The 18,586-nt window shown below is 40.7% G+C and overlaps 1 protein-coding gene across 1 annotated transcript in view; it reads left to right on the top strand.

The window, feature by feature from the left end:
* Positions 1-18,091, top strand: part of LOC128473690 (uncharacterized) — a 140,821-nt gene extending 122,730 nt beyond the window's left edge. Inside the window, exons 27-29 of the mRNA XM_053455944.1 lie at positions 15,738-15,890; positions 16,546-16,746; positions 17,728-18,091. Of these exons, the coding sequence (XP_053311919.1) occupies positions 15,738-15,890; positions 16,546-16,746; positions 17,728-17,766 (393 nt within the window). The 3' untranslated portion in view covers positions 17,767-18,091. The remainder of the gene's footprint in view (positions 1-15,737; positions 15,891-16,545; positions 16,747-17,727) is intronic.
* Positions 18,092-18,586: the final 495 nt, after the last annotated feature.

Raw genomic sequence — 18,586 nt, 5'->3', positions numbered from 1 at the left:
GTCCGTTATTTTAAAATCCGTATCACTTTAAATGTTGGCAGAGTTTGTAACGATATCCCTACAGATACCTTGTTATGGAACGGGAAAAAAAATTCTGACCTCTATTTCTTCTTGAATGAGGGGGAAAAAAGATTCTGCTGAACTGATGAGTTAACAAACAAAGCTATCTGACAGAAACTTCCCTTCAGCCTGTTCATATCTGCCTCTATCTTCCCTGTGTGACGTGAATCAGCATGACAAGGCTATATCCATGAGAATTTGTAAAGCATTGCTGTACTTTACTAACCATCCACAAAGTTCACCCAATGGCTAACACAGTTCACCCTCGACTCTGTATTTCATACCCATACTTGCTTCTTCAGCAATGCTTCCTTATACTTTACATTGTTTGAAAATCAGTTCATTCCACTAAAGAGAAAGATGTGTGCCCCAGAGCAGTGGTCACATTTCTCGGTATCATCAAACCATTATCCTGTCTCTTTCCATGTTGAACATCAAAACATGCCACTGGCAATATCATACCAACAAGTTGAAGCACCCTGGCTGTTCATAGTGCATGATGTGACTTTTAGATAACGTCATCAGCTTTTTAATAACAATTCTTTCTGCCCACTATAAAAAAGGGACATTTTTTCTGCATTGTCAGTTCCACAGTTGCTGTTTTAGTATTTGGATGTGAAGTTCAATTACTTTTGTATAAATGCTGATTAGAGACCGCCAATATTTGCTGTTTGGTTCAAAAGACATTCTTCTGATAATTTATAATACTGCCTACTTTATTATTGTGTATTATTATTTATTGTTTTAAATAATGCCATCATATTCCGTAGCGCTGCACAATGGGTAGACCCGACACAACAAGTAGTATATAAGAGAATGAATAGGCGAGGAGGGCCCTGCTCAAACAAGCTTACAATCTAGAGGCATCTTGATTGATACTTTCTATCAAGTTAACTTGAGCCATAGTAATACTGTCACGAACCGAGGACACAGATAGATAAGGAGCCCAGGTGCAGGGGATACAACATACATGAACAAGACAGGACACACTATACAGAAACTAGCCTAGGACTATTAGATAACTATTGGAGATTCCGTCACATCTTATGGCCATAGTATGCTTAGCCCACCACTACGCCAAAGTACTGCATGACATAGATACGGAACAAACCAGACATGTAATCAAAACACATAACACAGAGACATACCTTTGGACTACAGACTGAGACAAACAGAACACACGGATGGGGCAAACCTCATAAGGGAAGCAGAACTTAAGCAAGGAATGTCTCTTGGCTGGAAGCCCAATTGCGGGGCACACGGCAGGAAGCCCAATTGCGGGGCACACGGCAGGAAGCCCAATTGCGGGGCACACGGCAGGAAGCCCAATTGCGGGGCACACGGCAGGAAGCCCAATTGCGGGGCACACGGCAGGAAGCCCAATTGCGGGGCACACGGCAGGAAGCCCACTTGCGGGGCACACGGCAGGAAGCCCACTTGCGGGGCACACGGCAGGAAGCCCACTTGCGGGGCACACGGCAGGAAGCCCACTTGCGGGGCACACGGCAGGAAGCCCACTTGCGGGGCACACGGCAGGAAGCCCACTTGCGGGGCACACGGCAGGAAGCCCACTTGCGGGGCACACGGCAGGAAGCCCTCTTGCGGGGCACACGACTAGAAGCCCTCTTCCAGGGCACACGACAGGTTGCCCACTTGCAGGGCACACGGCAGGTTGCCCACTTGCAGGGCACTCAACCAGGGTAGTCCGCTAGTGGCAGTCATCCTGGGAGTCGTGAGGCAGGGCACTCCTCTTGGGAGTCCACTAGTGGGGCGCAGGCCGCAACTCAGGAACACGGCAGGTTGCCCACTTGCAGGGCACTCAACCAGGGTAGTCCGCTAGTTGGCAGTCATCCTGGGAGTCGCGATGCAGGGCACTCCTCTTGGGAGTCCACTTAGTGGGGCGCAGGCCGCAACTCTGGAACACGGCAGGTACTGGAACACGGCAGGTACTGGAACACGGCAGGTACTGGAACACGGCAGGTACTGGAACACGGCAGGTACTGGAACACGGCAGGTACTGGAACACGGCAGGTACTGGAACACGGCAGGTACTGGAACACGGCAGGTACTGGAACAAGGCAGGTACTGGAACAAGGCAGGTACTGGAACAAGGCAGGTACTGGAACAAGGCAGGTACTGGAACAAGGCAGGTACTGGAACAAGGCAGGTACTGGAACAAGGCAGTCCTCTAACTTCAACTTCAAGGCCCAGACTGCAGGGCTGGGCAGGTTTATAAAGGCTGACTTGATCATGAGATCAACTGCAGCTGGACCTGATAATGAGTCAGAGTGGTTCTGAGTGGCAGGGGCGGCCACTAGTGGTTGAAAACGTGAAATTAATGGCACAAAGTTTAACCAAGTCCATACAGCGAAGGGTGAACGTTACAAATACTCTCTAAATCTAATATTCACTGGATTCCAGTGAAGAGTTCATTATGGATCGTAAGCTATTGTCATATGAGTGAATCCTTGAAATCAAATTTAACATCGACTAAAAGGTCATGGGGATATTAGACGTCTGGTCCATGACAGATTACCCAGTGTCACATACCTCTACACGGCATACCACTGTGCCCCTGGCACAGAGGATGAGTGGTGTATCATATCAAGCCAAAGTAAGGGAGCATACGGGACTGAATAAAAACAGTTATAGTCGCACCAGGACCTGGTGCCATGTAAAATAATGGGACCAAAAACAGGACTTTAAGGTACTCCATGCAGAATGACCCAGAATTTTGCTTTCAACTAGTTCTCTACCCAAATTATAAATATGTTCTCACTGTCCTATGTGTTTTAATTCATATAGCACCATATTGTGTGGCATGGTACCAAATGCCCTTGCAAACTCCATGAAGCTCACATCCACTGCATCCCCTTGTTCACACTTGGACTTAAAGTTTCATAAATAAACAAACAAGAAAGTTAGTTTTATGTGACCATTACTCACAACCCACTTGACCCGTATTAACGATATTGTTGCATAAAACAACTTCCTGGATCTCTGTACTCTAGGCTTACTGTACCATAATTTACAGACTCAGAATGTCTGGTATCACTTTAATATTCAGCAGGTTTAAACATAAAATGTAATAGGCAAGGGCAAACGTCCAGTACGTATTTCTCCAACAGTTTAATAGCAATATAGATAGCCAGGCAAAAAAACAGTGGTTCCCTCGCTACCACATCTGTATTAACTGACAGTTAATCTGGTTTCCTGTTACAAACAAAAGCCCAGCACAGTGTATAAGTCTAAAGGCTTATACCTTTTCCCAGTATATGTAACCCAATTTCACCTCCAATTTCCTTCAGAGGCTATGCTTTATACCCAGTATTGTAATCTCAGGACTCCTGTCTCCAAAGGAGGCTATATCCAGAATTTTAACTCAAGAAATAAACATCATGCCAACCATTTTATTGATAATATTTAATTTGTGTAAATAACGGGAAAGAGTGATACAGAACTACCCTATGAGCTCAATAGGAGGACCAAAAAATATCATGGGTACTAGTAATACAGTATGCTTCACATAAAAAAAAAACTATATAGTAGACAGAAACTCAAGGCTGGATGTCCAGACATACAGACATCTCTAATCAATTGATCTCTAAGAATAAGTTATTGTCTTTAATACCTTTTAATGTCTTAAAAATATTTTGTTTCAGCTTCTCAGATGTAAGAAACAAATGGTTCAGTAGGTGTCATGGAAAACCTAATTTATCATGTATACTTAAGTGAGTCAATTTTATTCAAGTATTATTTGAGCCTGAGACTAGCTTAGCGCACCAACATTTTTTCTTTTCCCTGTTCGCACACGATAATAAGCCGCACCCTTAGAGTTTGGTGCTATTTTAAAGAAAAAAATATTTTTAAAGAAAAAATACACAGTGGAATGGTAAAACAGTATTTTATCTAATGAACAGGAATATATGTATTTTAACATTTTTGGTAAAGAAACATAGAAAGTGACGGCAGATAAGAAACATTAGGCCCATCCAGTCTGCCCAACCTCTGAGTACTTCCCCTAGTACCCGTGCTTATCCTATATCTATTATACAGTTAGTGAGCATATGTCATATACAAACAGAAAGCCAATAGCCATTTTAAGGTCCCCCCCCTTAATTCATAATGCACCTTACTTATAGATATGCCCTTCTGCCCTCTGATTTGCCAATCTGCCCCAGATATGCAACTCTGTCCCCCAGATATGCTTTATAACCCCTGATATGCAACTCTGTCCCCCAGATATGCTTTATAACCCCTGATATGCAACTCTGTCTCCCAGATATGCTTTATAACCCCTGATATGTCACTCTGTCCTCCAGATATGCTTTATAACCCCTGAAATCTCACTCTGCCCCCAGATATTCCATTTTGCCCCTAATATGTTTTATCCCCCAGATGTGCTACTCTGACCCCCCAGATATGCTTTATGCCCCCTAGAAATGCCCACTTGTCCCCCAGATATGCTTTATGTCCCCTAGAAGTGCCACTCTGCCCCCCTGATATGCCACTTTGCTCCCTAGAAGTGTCACTCCCCCCCCCCGACTTACCAATGCATCCCTAGACTGCCTGGTGTCTAGCAGGGCAGGCCGGTGGACGTCTGCGCGATACGCGTAGACAACCTCTGCTGTCAGCAGTTCTATGGTGGGGCACCGGAACGTTATGTGACGCTGATGCTCTATCATATAAGTGGCGGAAGTGCCGGCAGCGGAGGTTGTCTACACGCATTGCCGCAGCCGGTGAACATCCGGATCCTAACCCTGCTGCTTACCCGCAGCAGGGCTAAATGAAAAAGAAAAAAAAACCCGCCCTGATCTGCATGTCCCGGTGCGTCGGGCCATACGAACTGCGCATCCCTGCACTAAACCCTGAATATAGGCTGCACCACCACTTTAAAGAAGTGTGGGGGGTGCGGTCTATATTAGGGCAAATACAGTAAATCAATATTATGCTTTTACATATGATTTCAAATTGAACTATATGATCGCTATGACACATTGATTTATGGCAAACCATAATGTAACTGACTGGCATACTGGGTTAAAATGGGAAAAAGGCTTGTTTTATCATTGCAGAGAGTATATCTAGTGATCAAGACAAATCAGAACAGGACATCTAAGTAAAGGAGGGCATCTGGGGATTTTTGTTCATCATATGCTTATCTTTTATGATTTATCATCCATGTTGTAGCCTACTTGAGGGCCCCCTTATGTCAAAGGCAATTACCAGACAATACACTTAACATATTTGCATGATTCACTGCTGGCAGTGAACACATTATATGCTGGCAGAATAGACCTTGTTCTCTTATATTCTGAATCCGATGCTTATCCAACTGCTGGCAGAAACAGCACCCATATGCCACCGGCTGGAATACCATCTTTTGGCTTCCACTTTATTTATTTATATAGAACCCCTTGGCTGGCGTAATATCATGTGGTTATAGTAGCCATTTAAGTCTGCACCTGTTCTTCTACTAAGTAGTTATTTAAATCAATGATTTGACTGTGTAAAGTCTGGAAAAGTAACAAACACATTACTAAATAAAATCAGCATTGTATTGTCTTTCAGAATTTCTCTGTTTCAGTTAGTAGCCACTAGTGAGAATCAGCTGTCAGAACCACCATATCGTCAAGAAAATAACAATGCTTCCATTTGGCTTACAGTTTCATAGTGAGGAAGTGATCCTTGTGCAGACCACAGTACACCACAAGTCTTCCTCTTCTGATAAACAGATTTATGTCGAGCAACATCCCCTTAGTAGAATAACATCCCACATGAGTATTTTTATGCAAAGTGCACCCTTACATACTTACATTATTTGACTTAATTGTGAGCTTTGGATTGTTGGAAAAGAAGGAGTTAGTTTAATGTATGTTTCTAGTGGGAAATCTATTTTTTCCATATTGTTATTATTATTTACACTTTTTGACCAAAGATTCCTTTGAGGTCTTTAAAGACCTCGGGGATCTCTCATGGAACTGGATGGTACCTCTTATAATCTCATAGTGACATCATTGGAGTCTGTTTATTATTATTATCTTTTTTGTTATTTCTTTCACTATTTTACTTTTTTTTTTAAGAGGGGGGAAACACAGTCCCTCTCTCTATTCACTTTGATCCCAACTACTTCGGATCGCAGACTGATCAGCAACCAGTGCTCCATTAGCCTACATGATCAGAGATCTCAGAAGGGTCTGGACAGACCCACTGGGAACCTTCATATTTTCAATGTTTTGTGTGGTATCAGTTCTTCTGTTAGGGAATTCTCCGTTATTCGGGTGCAACCAGTGCTTGCGCTGAGTGCCATTACACTGGATCAGTTAGCAGGATGCTGGCAATGCTAACTCATGCTGACAGGGGAGACCCCAGGCTGTTCTTGCGTGTACTGGCAGGGAAACGCCTTCTGTCATTTAGGAACTGTTTTATTGGGCGTAAAAGTGTATTCAAAGGTTGATAAGCCGTTAAGAAGCCTTTTCAGTTTCTATGAACAGAACAATCTCTAAATGTCAAAAATGAGCGGATTTCCCATTTACTCCAATCTGTAGAACACCTGCTTAGTCAAATTGGGCTCCAAAGGCTTTCTATGATACAAAAGTGCAACATTCTTCAGAGACTGGAACTATAAAAATAGTTTAGTTTCTGTTTGTCATTATACATCTTACTGTTTCAAAGAATAAAATAATTATAAAAGAATATAGACCTAGAATTCATGTTCTATATTTTGCACTATTTTTAGATTTTTGTTATGCATTGTATTATTATACCGTGGATATAAAAAGTCTGCACACCCCCGTTAAAATGCCAGGTACTTGTGATTTAAAAAAATGAAGCAAAGATAAATAATTTCAGAATTTTTTTCACCGTTAATGTGACCTATAACGTTAACAATTCAATTGTAAAACAAGCTGAAATCTTTGAGTTAAAAAAACTCACAATAACCTGGTTGCACACCCTGAAACTAATACTTTGTGGAAACACCTTTTGATTTTATTACAGCAATCAGTCTTTTTGGGTATGAGTCTATTAGCATGTGTCAGGATTCCACCCTGTCTGCCAGGAATCTGTATTCATTTTCTAGGTGTCATTTCTACTGCAGCCTCTAGAGGCCGCCTGTCTGTACACAGCACCATGTAGGCTAACAAGTTGACCAGCTGCCTCTGCTTACCTGGGTGTAACCCTAAAATAGCTGCTTCCTCCTCCATTGGGTCCCTTTGCATTGCAGTTTAGCAGCCTATTGCTGTGGCTCTATACCAGGTGCTGAATCGTTCCTGGCATCTGATCTTCGGCACCTGACCCGGCTTGATTTTGACCACTCTCCTGCATACCGTATCTGGCTTTTCTGAGCCCAGCTACACAGAGCGGGCCCCTGCCAGTTCAGCTACATAAAGTGGCTTCCAAGCCGTGTGCCTTGCCAGAAGGGCTTCCAAGTCGTGTGCCCTGCCAGAGGGCTTCCAAGTCATGTGCCCTGCGAGAAAGGCTTCCAAGTCGTGTGCCCTGCCAGAAGGGCTTCCAAGTCGTGTGCCCTGCCAGAAGGGCTTCCAAGTCGTGTGCCCTTTCAGAAGGGCCTCCTGCCGTGTCCCCTGCCAGAAAGGCCTCCTGCCGTGTGCCCTGCCAGAAGAGCCTCCTGCCGTGTGCCCTGCCAGAAGGGCCTCCTGCCGTGTGCCCTGCCAGAAGGGCTTCCTGCCGTGTGCCCTGCCTGAGGGCTCCTTGCCGTGTGTCTAAAGCTCTGGCGTGTGCCCGGTTCCCTGTCAAAAGACTTATAGCCTCGACGTGTCTGTCGTCCATCTTCTCCAATACAGACCATATCGTACTATTCAGCCTGTGGTTTGTTTAATTTCACCTGTTTGTATAATTCTTCTAGTTATAATGCATCGTGGGGTACAAACTGAGCCTCTGGTATCCTCTGCGACTGGGCTCCTACCTGACCTGCTTACCAGAGTCCTGACAGCATGGCACATCTTGACGTGGCAATATATGCCCACTCTTCTTTGCAAATGCACTCCAAATCAGATTGCGAGGAACATCTCCTGTGCACAGCCCTCTTCAGATCACCCCACAGATGTTCTATTGGATTCAGGTATGGGCTCTAGCTGGGCCATTCCAAAACGTTAATCTTCGTTTGGTGAAGCCATGCTTTTGTGGATTTGGATGTGTGCTTTGGGTCATTGTCATGCTGAAAGGCGAACTTCCTCTTCATCTTCAGCTTCCTGACGGACACCTGAAGGTTTTGTGACAAAATTGCCTGGTATTTGGAACTGTTCATAATTCCCTCCCCCCTGACTAAGGCCCCGGTTCCAGCTAAAGAAAAACAGCCCCAAAACATGATGCTGCCACCACCATGCTTCACTGTGGGTATGGTGTTATTTGGGTGATGTGCAGCGTTGTTTTTGCGCCAAACATACCTTTTGGAATTATGGCCAAAAAGTTCACCCTTGGTTTCATCAGACCATAACACATTTGGGGAACTTGATGTTTGTTTTTGCAAACTTCAGCTGGGCTTGGATGTTTTTCTTTGTAAGAAAAGGCTTCCATCTTGCCACCCTACCTCATAGCCCATTCATATGAAGAATACGGGAGATTGTGGTCACATGTAACACACACTCAGTACTTGCCAGAAATTCCTGCAGTTCCTTTAATGTTGCAGTAGGAGTCTTGTAAACCTCCCTGACTAGTTCTCTTCTTGTTCTAGTTCTCTTCTTTTCATCAATTTTGGAGGGATGTCCAGTTCTTGGTAATGTCTCTGTTGTGCCATTTTGACTCTACTTGATGATGTTTGTCTTCACTGTGTTCTACGATATATCTCATTCTTTTGTACCCTTCTCCTGACTGATATCTTTCAACAATGAGATCCCTCTGATGCTTTGGAAGCTCTCTGTGGACCATGGCTTTTGCTCTGAGATGCAACTAAGCAAATGTCAGGTAAATCCTACTAGAACAGCTGCACTTTATTTGTGATTAATCAGTCACTGTAAATGATGACTGGTGTGTAATGACTCCTGAACACAGCGACAGCCCCAGTTATAAGAGGCTGTGCACCAGAGGACTGCATTGGGATGCCAAAAAACTTGCGGGCGCGAGCGGTTTTTCAGAAGTTGTGGGAGCGGGCGGTGACAATGTACCTGCTGGTCCTGGTAATCCTGCGCACTCCCACAAGGCTGCCTCCGCCTTGCTCCCTCACAGCATCTCTTCTCTTGTTCCGCCCAGGAACCCAGTGGAGTCACATGATTTTGCGTCATGTCACATGACTCTGCTCCGTTCCGGGGCGGAGCAAGAGAAGAGACGCTGTGAGGGAGCACCGCAAAGGCAGCCTTGCGGGAGTGCGTGGGAAATCAGGTAAGGGGGTGGGCAGGATTGACCACATATGTGGCGGGAGCGGGCGGGATTGGACACACACATTGCGGGAGTGGGCTGTAATAGTCACAAAATCAGCAGGAGTGGGTGTCACAAGAGCATCTGTGGCAAAGTTGTAGGTGGTCTGCTAGGTAGGCATGCAAATGGTTGGGGCGCAGGTACATGTAAGGGAAGAAGATAAATATATAGTGTAAAAAGTATAAACACTGGAAAATGTGTGAAGTCTAGGTAGGCACCTTCCCTATTGTTCGCTACAGCCACACCCCCGGATATATCCATATATGGTAGGGAGGGTAGCTCCCCTTTCGATCGGTCCCTAAGTTAAAGGGACGTGGGCCGCCCCCTGACCGCACCCCCTGCACTGTGATTGGTTGCTCCCTGTTCTAGCCCTCTCCTGATTGGTGCCAGTTTAAGTGTTTAAGCTAATGTATTTATGTATTGTTCACCCTGTTCTTATCAAGATGGTCTCATGTATAAAGTTGGTGTTTGGTGTACAATAAAGCAGATTCTTATGTTATGTTTAACATTGGAAAGATCACATAAACAATGCATTTTCACTGACTCCATTATGCAGAGCCCCAGATGACTCAGTTATAAAGATAATGCAATGAATTCAATTGTTTCTGTCGAGATAAAGAAAACCTGTTAAAAGTGAATTTATGGACTTTAGCAAAAGCATTTGCTTTTAGAACAGAAATAATCCTCATTATCTTTCTGAATCACTGCAATTAGGTCTGTTGTAGAAAAGACAATAATTAAGTATCATTTATTCAAGGAAATCTAATTCTGGGGATGATTTTATAACAGTAAACATATTTTCTTGAAGAATGTATTAACCCTTTGTTAACGAAACAGTACATGCTGTATTTCTGAACAAGGTTTTATTAATGATTCAAACTGGGTATGAAAAGGGCACATCGGCCCTAGTTTCATGTTAAATGCATATTGGAGACTGTTTTTTTATAGACTCCAATGCATTTAACGGGAGTCCAGTTTGGGAGTGACCACTGTCCATACTGCACATAAATATATACACATACAAATATTTGCAAACATGTATAAATGAGCTAAATTCTCATTCTCTTTATTTCCAGCAATCCCTGTGAAATATGCAACCATGTCTATCTGCATTAGACATTCTATTTCAACTATATAATATGTACACGATATAATTATATAATATCTACACCCAGATTGCACCCACAAAACTGTAATGGATAGACTGTCAAAATACACACATATACTCTAATCTAACAAATGCCTGCCCCTAAACACATACATCCACACTTTCCTATAACATAAACATACTGGCTTACACTTTCCCTTGAATGCAAACACCTGCTTGCTCTAACATACAACATACATACCAACACTTTAAAAACACAGACACACGCTTTCTCTTCACTTTCTCAAAATATCTTCCCTATCTCATGATCTCTTCCCATCTCTCCTCTTTCTCATTACTCAGTAACTCACACTGCACTGGCACACATTTTTACACACACTCTTATTTACACAGGCTTATACACTCACATTGGATTTGGAGCAGGTCAGACCAGGTGAACAATTTTTGACTGGCCCAAAGGGCACCTGGGGTGGAGGTCCCCTGATTTATTTGGGGCCAGTTAGAGGGATATCTATGATCTCCCCAAATGTCCCATAGACCCAAATGGAGACTCTGAGTATGCACAAGAAGTGTACATACTAATGTTTTCTGGTTTCAGTAGAGGCAGTCAGAGGAGGAGTTAAATAAGACAAGTTTCATTTTCTAACATCAGTAACTAAAAAATGCATGCTCCGATTTGCATACAGTAAAAATCCATAAAAATAAGAGTTCATGTATTTAAAAAAATACAGCTTTAGGAACTCGACTGTTGCTTTACATAAATGAAAACTTATATTTACTCATTCTCCATTTAACATTGATTTTGCTTACTGGTTTTCTTTTGGTGGAGGCAAATAATTATGTGATTAAAGCAGTTGATCACCTTTAAGCTCGTTGTCAATTCTACCTTAAAAATATCTGTGTGTTCTGTGGGAAGAATCAATTTTTTAGGGCCAGCAACAGCCATTTTTTTCCCACCATGGTCCTTTTCCATCTTGAAATTTGCATTGGGAGATTCAACTATTTGAGCTTATGTGCCATGTGACTGCCTAATGTAGAACCTTTCATCAACTGTTTTTGTAACTCATGCGTTTATTTTTAAAAGATCAGAAAATCTGAAACAAATGTTAACCCCTAGTGTTCTACCTAATATTGTTGTAGATACTTCCCTTTCTAAAATTGGCAATAGATATATCAAAGGATATTATAGATGTGGAAGATGCAAATTATGTAGGACATGTAAATTCCAATATAATATATTTATTACAATATAAATGTAGAGCCCAGTATGTAGGCAGGACATCTAGACAACTCAGAATAAGGGCCTTAGAGCATATCAGGGGAGTTAAGAATCACAATGAAGAACATAGTGTACCAGTACACTTTAATAAATGTAATTTATTCTCCTTCTATACTTTTCAGGTGGTTGCAGGTGGAATTGATATAATGAGACCACATTGCTCAACCACATTGAGGGGAGAAATATGATACCCTGCTCATTTTCTTGACCCACCATGCTTGCCACCGGCATTAAATCCTAGCACACTACCAAGACAGGAACCAGTACTCTTTCACAAGCTGTGCGCTTGTGCGCGCGCACATAGCTTTAAGAGGGAGCGCACACAAACAAAAATTGTGCGCACAACCAGTAGCGTACCGAACGGGGGCGGTCTGCTACTGGTTGTGTGCACGGCACCCCTCCAGAGACGGACAGTAATGTCCGCCGCCAGAGGTGCAGGCTCGGTTAGAGGGAGATCAAGGATCTCCCTCTAACCGTCTTAAAAAAAAATCAAGGGAGCGGGAGGTCTGTTAATACAGACCTCCGATCCTGCTACCTTGCGACGCGCGCGGCAACTGATGCTGTGCGTCGGGATTTGATGCCATATCCCGGCGCACAGCACTGAAGCCACGCCCACCGCCTCCACTGCACTGAAAGAAGAGGACACAGAAGAGGAAGAACGAAGAGGAGGAAAAGTGACAGGTAGGAAAACATTCTGTGAGTGTGAATTAGTAAGTGTGTGAGAGTTATGGGTGTAGTTTAAACTGAATGTTTGTGAATGAGTGTGTGTGTGATAGCAAGGATGTGTATGTGTGGGGGGGATAGCATGGCATAGGGAGGCTGTAATCATATTGCTATCATGCTCAGGTTCCAGCATGTACTGGCTGTCTGAGCATGATATTTTTTGGTTCAATTTTGGTGTGTTAACCACATCTTTATTAAAAGTAAGTAACACGCCAAAATTGGACAGAAAAATTCGATAACAATATTAATATATATATATGATATGTGTATATATATATATATATATATATATATATATATGTGTATATATATATATATGTGTATATATATATATATATATATATGTGTGTGTGTATATATATATATATATATATATATGTTATTGATTTTTTTGTCTAATTTTGGTGTGTTACTTTTAATAAAAGTGTTTTGTTTTTCTTTTTGTTTTTAAAGGTGTGTGGGGGGGTCATTTTCGGTTTCAGTCAAGTGAATGCTAAATTTTCAGGTCCAGAATTTTCATTTCAGTGCATATATATATATATATATATATATATATATACTAGACCAGACACTAAAGTGGTAGGCCTACACCACATCAATGTTTGGCTTAGTATATAGTGATTGGGGTTATGCTGCATTATTGTCAATGTCTGGCTCAATGGATAGTGATAGGTGTTGTGTTGTACCACGGTCAATGTGTGCCTCTGTATATAGTGATAGGTGTTATGCTGTACCACCGTCAGTGCGTGCCTCAGTATATAGTGATAGATGTTCTGCTGTACCACTGTCAGTGTTTGCCTCAGTATATAATGATAGCAGTTATGCTGTACCACCGTCAATGTTTGCCTTAGTATATAATGATAGCAGTTATGCTGTACCACCGTCAATGTTTGCCTTAGTATATAATGATAGCAGTTATGCTGTAACACGGTCAATGCCTGCTTCAGTATATAGTGATAGGTGTTATGTTGTACCACCGTCAATGTCTGCCTTAGTAAATAATAAGTTATGCTGTACCCCTGTCAATGTTTGCCTAACGATAGAAGCTATGCAGTTTTAAAGAGTGTGTGTGGGGGGTCCCATGTACAGGATCCGCCCCAGGTGCCAAATACTCTAGGTACACCCCTGCGCACAACAGTTTTTCCCAATTTTTTTTATCCTTTATGTGGCCTGGAGCCTCCGCTCATGATTCGCTCATAATTTACTTATGCAGTGAGAATTTCACCTTTAAAAAAACATTACAGTAAGTAATACTGTTGTGTAACTAATATTACATTATCACACTATAATGTAGTGTTATTAACCATGAGCGAGCTGTACCAAAATTATATAATAACAATTTAAATTTAACATTTGCAGAAGCATATTGTGCGCACAAAATTTTGCCTCTGGGAGAAATTTTCTGCGCACACCACCTGAGAAAAATTAGAGGGAACATTGCCTGTAACCTATTAACCTACTAAACCTGTCCCCGGACTATATTACTGGCCAGTGATACTTGCTACATAGTCAGTTGTTTCGGTATTGATTCTTTTTTACTTCTGTATTGCGTCTGGACCTAATCCTGTGCCTGATCACCCTGCTTATGTGATTTGTGGCCACTTAGGTCACACCTGCTGGAATGAATCCCACAACCAAACTGTATGGTATCTGGCAGATTGCTAACCATGCCGGATTACAATGAAAAGTAGAGAAACATAGCACATCCAAACATTATGAAAACTGACTGCATGGGCAAGGAAGATGTGTCTGCTTTAGAATCAAATAGTTGCAGTGGCACATAAAACTATACGCATGTGCCATGTGGCAATGGCAGATTACATGAACTGGGACTGTATAAGAGATTTCAAATGTGTACGCCTGTGCATGAGGACTGCGAAAACAGGTAAGTACGAAAAGAGAAGACACCAAAAGCACATGAATGCATGAGATTGCATCTGGCACTGTTGGCTACCAGAAGGCACAGCGACGGGAGATAAGGCACTAGCATAAGGCTGCAGTAGACCACAATGCATGAGTGAAGCTGTGCTGGAGTAACCACAGTCACATGCTGCATTAGAGGCATGGCACCTTTAAAATATGTGGACATTTTCTTCATAATGCATATCAAAATGTGGCCCCAATAAATGTTACCATTGTGTGTATAGAGTGGAAATGTCTCTATTTAGTAGAACAAGTTTAATACACAGTGTACTTTTGTTTGAAGTCTATTCATGCCTCTTACTTTTATTCAATGTTTTACATTTTCAGTATAATTAAGAATAGTTTATTTTGATAAAACAGATATACTGTTTCATCTGCTTTGAGTATAATGAGAATTGAACAGAAATTGTTACACGGTGAGAAAAAAAGGCATTTCCAGCCTTCTCTTCTAGCATGGTTGTGATACTGTCTCTTGTCTTGGTTAGAATTGTATTTATTTATTTATTTATTTTTTGGTGCAGAATCCTGACACTTTTATATATGGGATCTGACAATTTTATGTTGAGCCTGAGCACCCTTACCTACACAAACACATTTGTTGGTGAGACTCTCAGTTTCTGAAAAAAATGTTGCCCCATAACTTATACATATGATCTCTTGGATCAATTCTTACTCAACAGCATTAAACATTAAACTACATATTGACATAAAAAATTGAATTATTCTAAAGTAAATTCAGAATAAGGGGATTTTTTATTGGTAATTTGGAATGGAGATTGATAACATTCTACTTATATAGACTACTTTCCATATTGCAAAAATATGGCATTTAAAGTGGAACTGTGAAAACACAATAATTTAGCATTGTAAAGAAATGATGTTTTGAAATCACCCAGAAGAGGGGATTACTGTGGCTGTTCCTATGTCATGTACACAAGAAACATGTCTAATAATTATGTTTTGTTTGGTTTTCTTAGCCCCAAAACATATAATAATTATTATATATGGAGCCTTCTAAATGGCAAGCTTGTATGTGGGGACTTCTTACCTTATCTTATCCCTTACCTGGATCACTCTTTGAATTTGAGTACAGTTAAAGAAATTCCAGATTTTTAGAGGGTTAGCAGAAATGCTAAAGGTTAATACAGTGAGGGAAGATAAACATGCATTGTACAGGCATATCGCTAATTGACTATCCTGAATATAAGACAATTCATTTGTTCTTGAAGTCTATACTTTTGCACTAACACAATTTAATTTTGTTCTGCCCAGGATTTTTTACAGTCCTTATCTTCTCATCCACTGAAAGTAGCAATACAGGAAGGTTTAAAGAAAAAGACTGTAGCTCTTCTTAAGAGCTATGGAAGTGTTACAGTGGAAATGTGGGATGGCCATTACCTAGATGATGAGCATTATCCTCTACCAGTAAGTGTGTTTTATGTATTTAATTTCTATACTGGGAAGAAATATGCCTGTTCAGCCATCATTTAATGTAGGACAAAAAAACCTTAGGGCATGCAGCAGCTGCCTTTATCTCTCCCCAAACCATCCAATATCTGAAGGTGTAAATCTGACAGACCCCTCCAAAAATGCTTCCAGACTGAGAAGAAGAAACCTTTATTTGAGATGTCTGTGCCAATAACTGTACATCCAGTCTCTTTCTGAAGAGGGTTAAATGCAAATCTAAGGCTATACCACTAATTTCCCACCTTCTTAGTGAAGAGATAGGCGATTACCGGTATAGATAAGACTTTGGCCCTCTTGTTGTAAGCTATGACCTCTTGTCCAAGCCTTTTTCTTCACTTAAAGACTACTTTCTTCTTAACCCCTCTGTGTTTTCACCACATTTTACTTATCTGGATCTTTGATGTTAGTATTTTCATATATTATGTACACTTCCATAGACAGTTTTATGCAGCACACATTTTTGTCTGGCCAATCAATCACTGAAACCAAGCATTTAACAGGAATATATATTATGGGCAAAATGTGGATCAGACACTGCAGGCAACTCCTGAAAATGGCTTGTAATTTGATTGTATTTTATACCAATTAATTCAGTTTGGTTTTCTAATACTAGGTTGTAAATGACCTTCTCACAGTGGATAACATTAAGAAATTCCTGACCACCCAAAATAGCAAAAAAGGGAAAGAAATGTCTATGTTAGTTCTTCAAAGTCTGGATAAAAAGCAACAGAAACTGCAAACGGATAGCCCGGAATACCAGCGTCATCAACATTTTTTTGAAGAAGCAATGGCAGGGAAATTTTACGATCTTATTGTAAGTATGGAAATATGAGGAATATAATGTTCAGTTTTATTTTTAGTGCAGAGTTGTCATTTTTTTTGAAATGGTTGTTCTTAGAAACATAACGGGAAAAAAAACAGATGTCAATGGGGCATCCAGTTTTTGCTTCAGGGTTCCTTGCTTATTCAGTAGTGTTCTACCAAGAATTTTTTCTTGGCAACTCCATAATCCATACTGTCAGAAAACTTTCACTCCAAGTGCATTTTGTATCTGTCGGCAGTTAACCTAGAGGTGCCCTGTGTGTGCCATTGGTGGCAGATAGAACAAGGTAGATGATAAGAGAGAAATACCTTTTGAGTTTGTTTGGTGAGCATTTAACACTTTAGGGACAGTTTCAGTTTAAAAGATTGGCCATTGGGATCAGGAGATTATGCAACATTTCACATATTCCTGCTACCCAATGGTGTGTGAGATTTGTAACCATACATCACTAGTGGCCCTCATTATGTATACATTAAAACTGTTAAAAATTTAGCATACCTCATACACTGTGTAAAGTACTTTGCAAAGCACTGTGTAATTTGTTGGCACTATATGAATTGTATATTGTAAATATTACTGATAAGAATTTGCATTTTGATCAATTTAATAGCTAATTTCATACAGTTTAAAAAACAGATTTAATTAAAAAAATATTGTTACATTTTTGTTTTCATGGTGCTGCTTAAGTGCTTTTAGTCAGCGTTTTCGGTGTCATATGATCAACAAATCTAGGATTTAGGATTTATCTGCAATCGGTATAGTTGGGATATTGTATTTAGTTTTTTTTGGTTTTTTTTTACTAGCAGTCTTACCTTTTAATATCATTACTGTTGTTGCATTGAAGCTATGTGACAAGTGAAAATATTTGTGTTTTTCATTTAGTACAATTCAGATTTCATATTATCTAAGATATTTAAATATATATTGGGTTCCATTCTCTGTTCAACTGATTTTGCTTTTAATTCCTTGCAGGAGATGGCCCTGCTGAATGCTGGATATGGTCCTCTATAAGCCATCTGTTCATGTTCTGCAGTATGTGGAAGATAAAGGAGTCTAAGACATATACGTATATATATGCTTTGTGATACTTAACCCCTGAGTCACCTGAAAATACTGAGGATACCAAATTATATAATTTTCTTTGAACATAATATACAGAAGAATACTATACCTGGCTTAAATGACTAGTAAAGTGATAGGACTCTACTGTACATAGAATAGTGGGAACTAGATGATTCATCTACATATTCTTGGATTTTACCTTGTGTAACTACCTTGTCAACTGACCTTTTGATCGCAAACCCTATATAGCAGCCATTTTAATTAAAAAATAAAATAGGGCTACCTAACATTGTGGATTGTGAGTGTCTTGTTTTATTGTCCTTTGGTCCATATATGCTAAATTTAGCAATGTAAATGAATTTGCAGCCTTTACTGTTAGATTGACTTAATAGAAGTTTAAGAGACAACTTGGCAGAGCCAGACTGGCCTACCGTAAAACCAAATAAACAACATACATTTAAAGAGCTTTATTCAATCGAGGCAAGTGTGCAATACTTACATAGTATTCAGTCCCAAATCACTAAAATATAGGACCACTATACTTTACCGGACTATATATGTATTTTTGTTTTTCATGTTATATAAACTAGACTTGTGCATTAGTCTTCATACGAACATTATTTTTAATTAATTTGTATTTGTATGAATCAACAAAAATGAGGGCCATCAGATTCCCCTTCATGCACTGGCAGAACCACCACCATCACAAATACAATAAAAGAACAAAAAACACTAATACTACTGCTATCGCGTCTGGTGGGCAACGTCA

This window comes from Spea bombifrons, chromosome 2 (assembly GCF_027358695.1).
Source record: "Spea bombifrons isolate aSpeBom1 chromosome 2, aSpeBom1.2.pri, whole genome shotgun sequence".
Lineage (NCBI taxonomy): Eukaryota > Metazoa > Chordata > Amphibia > Anura > Pelobatidae > Spea > Spea bombifrons.
The sequence above is the reverse complement of the archived record's forward strand: the minus strand, read 5'-3'. Positions and strand labels throughout refer to the sequence as shown.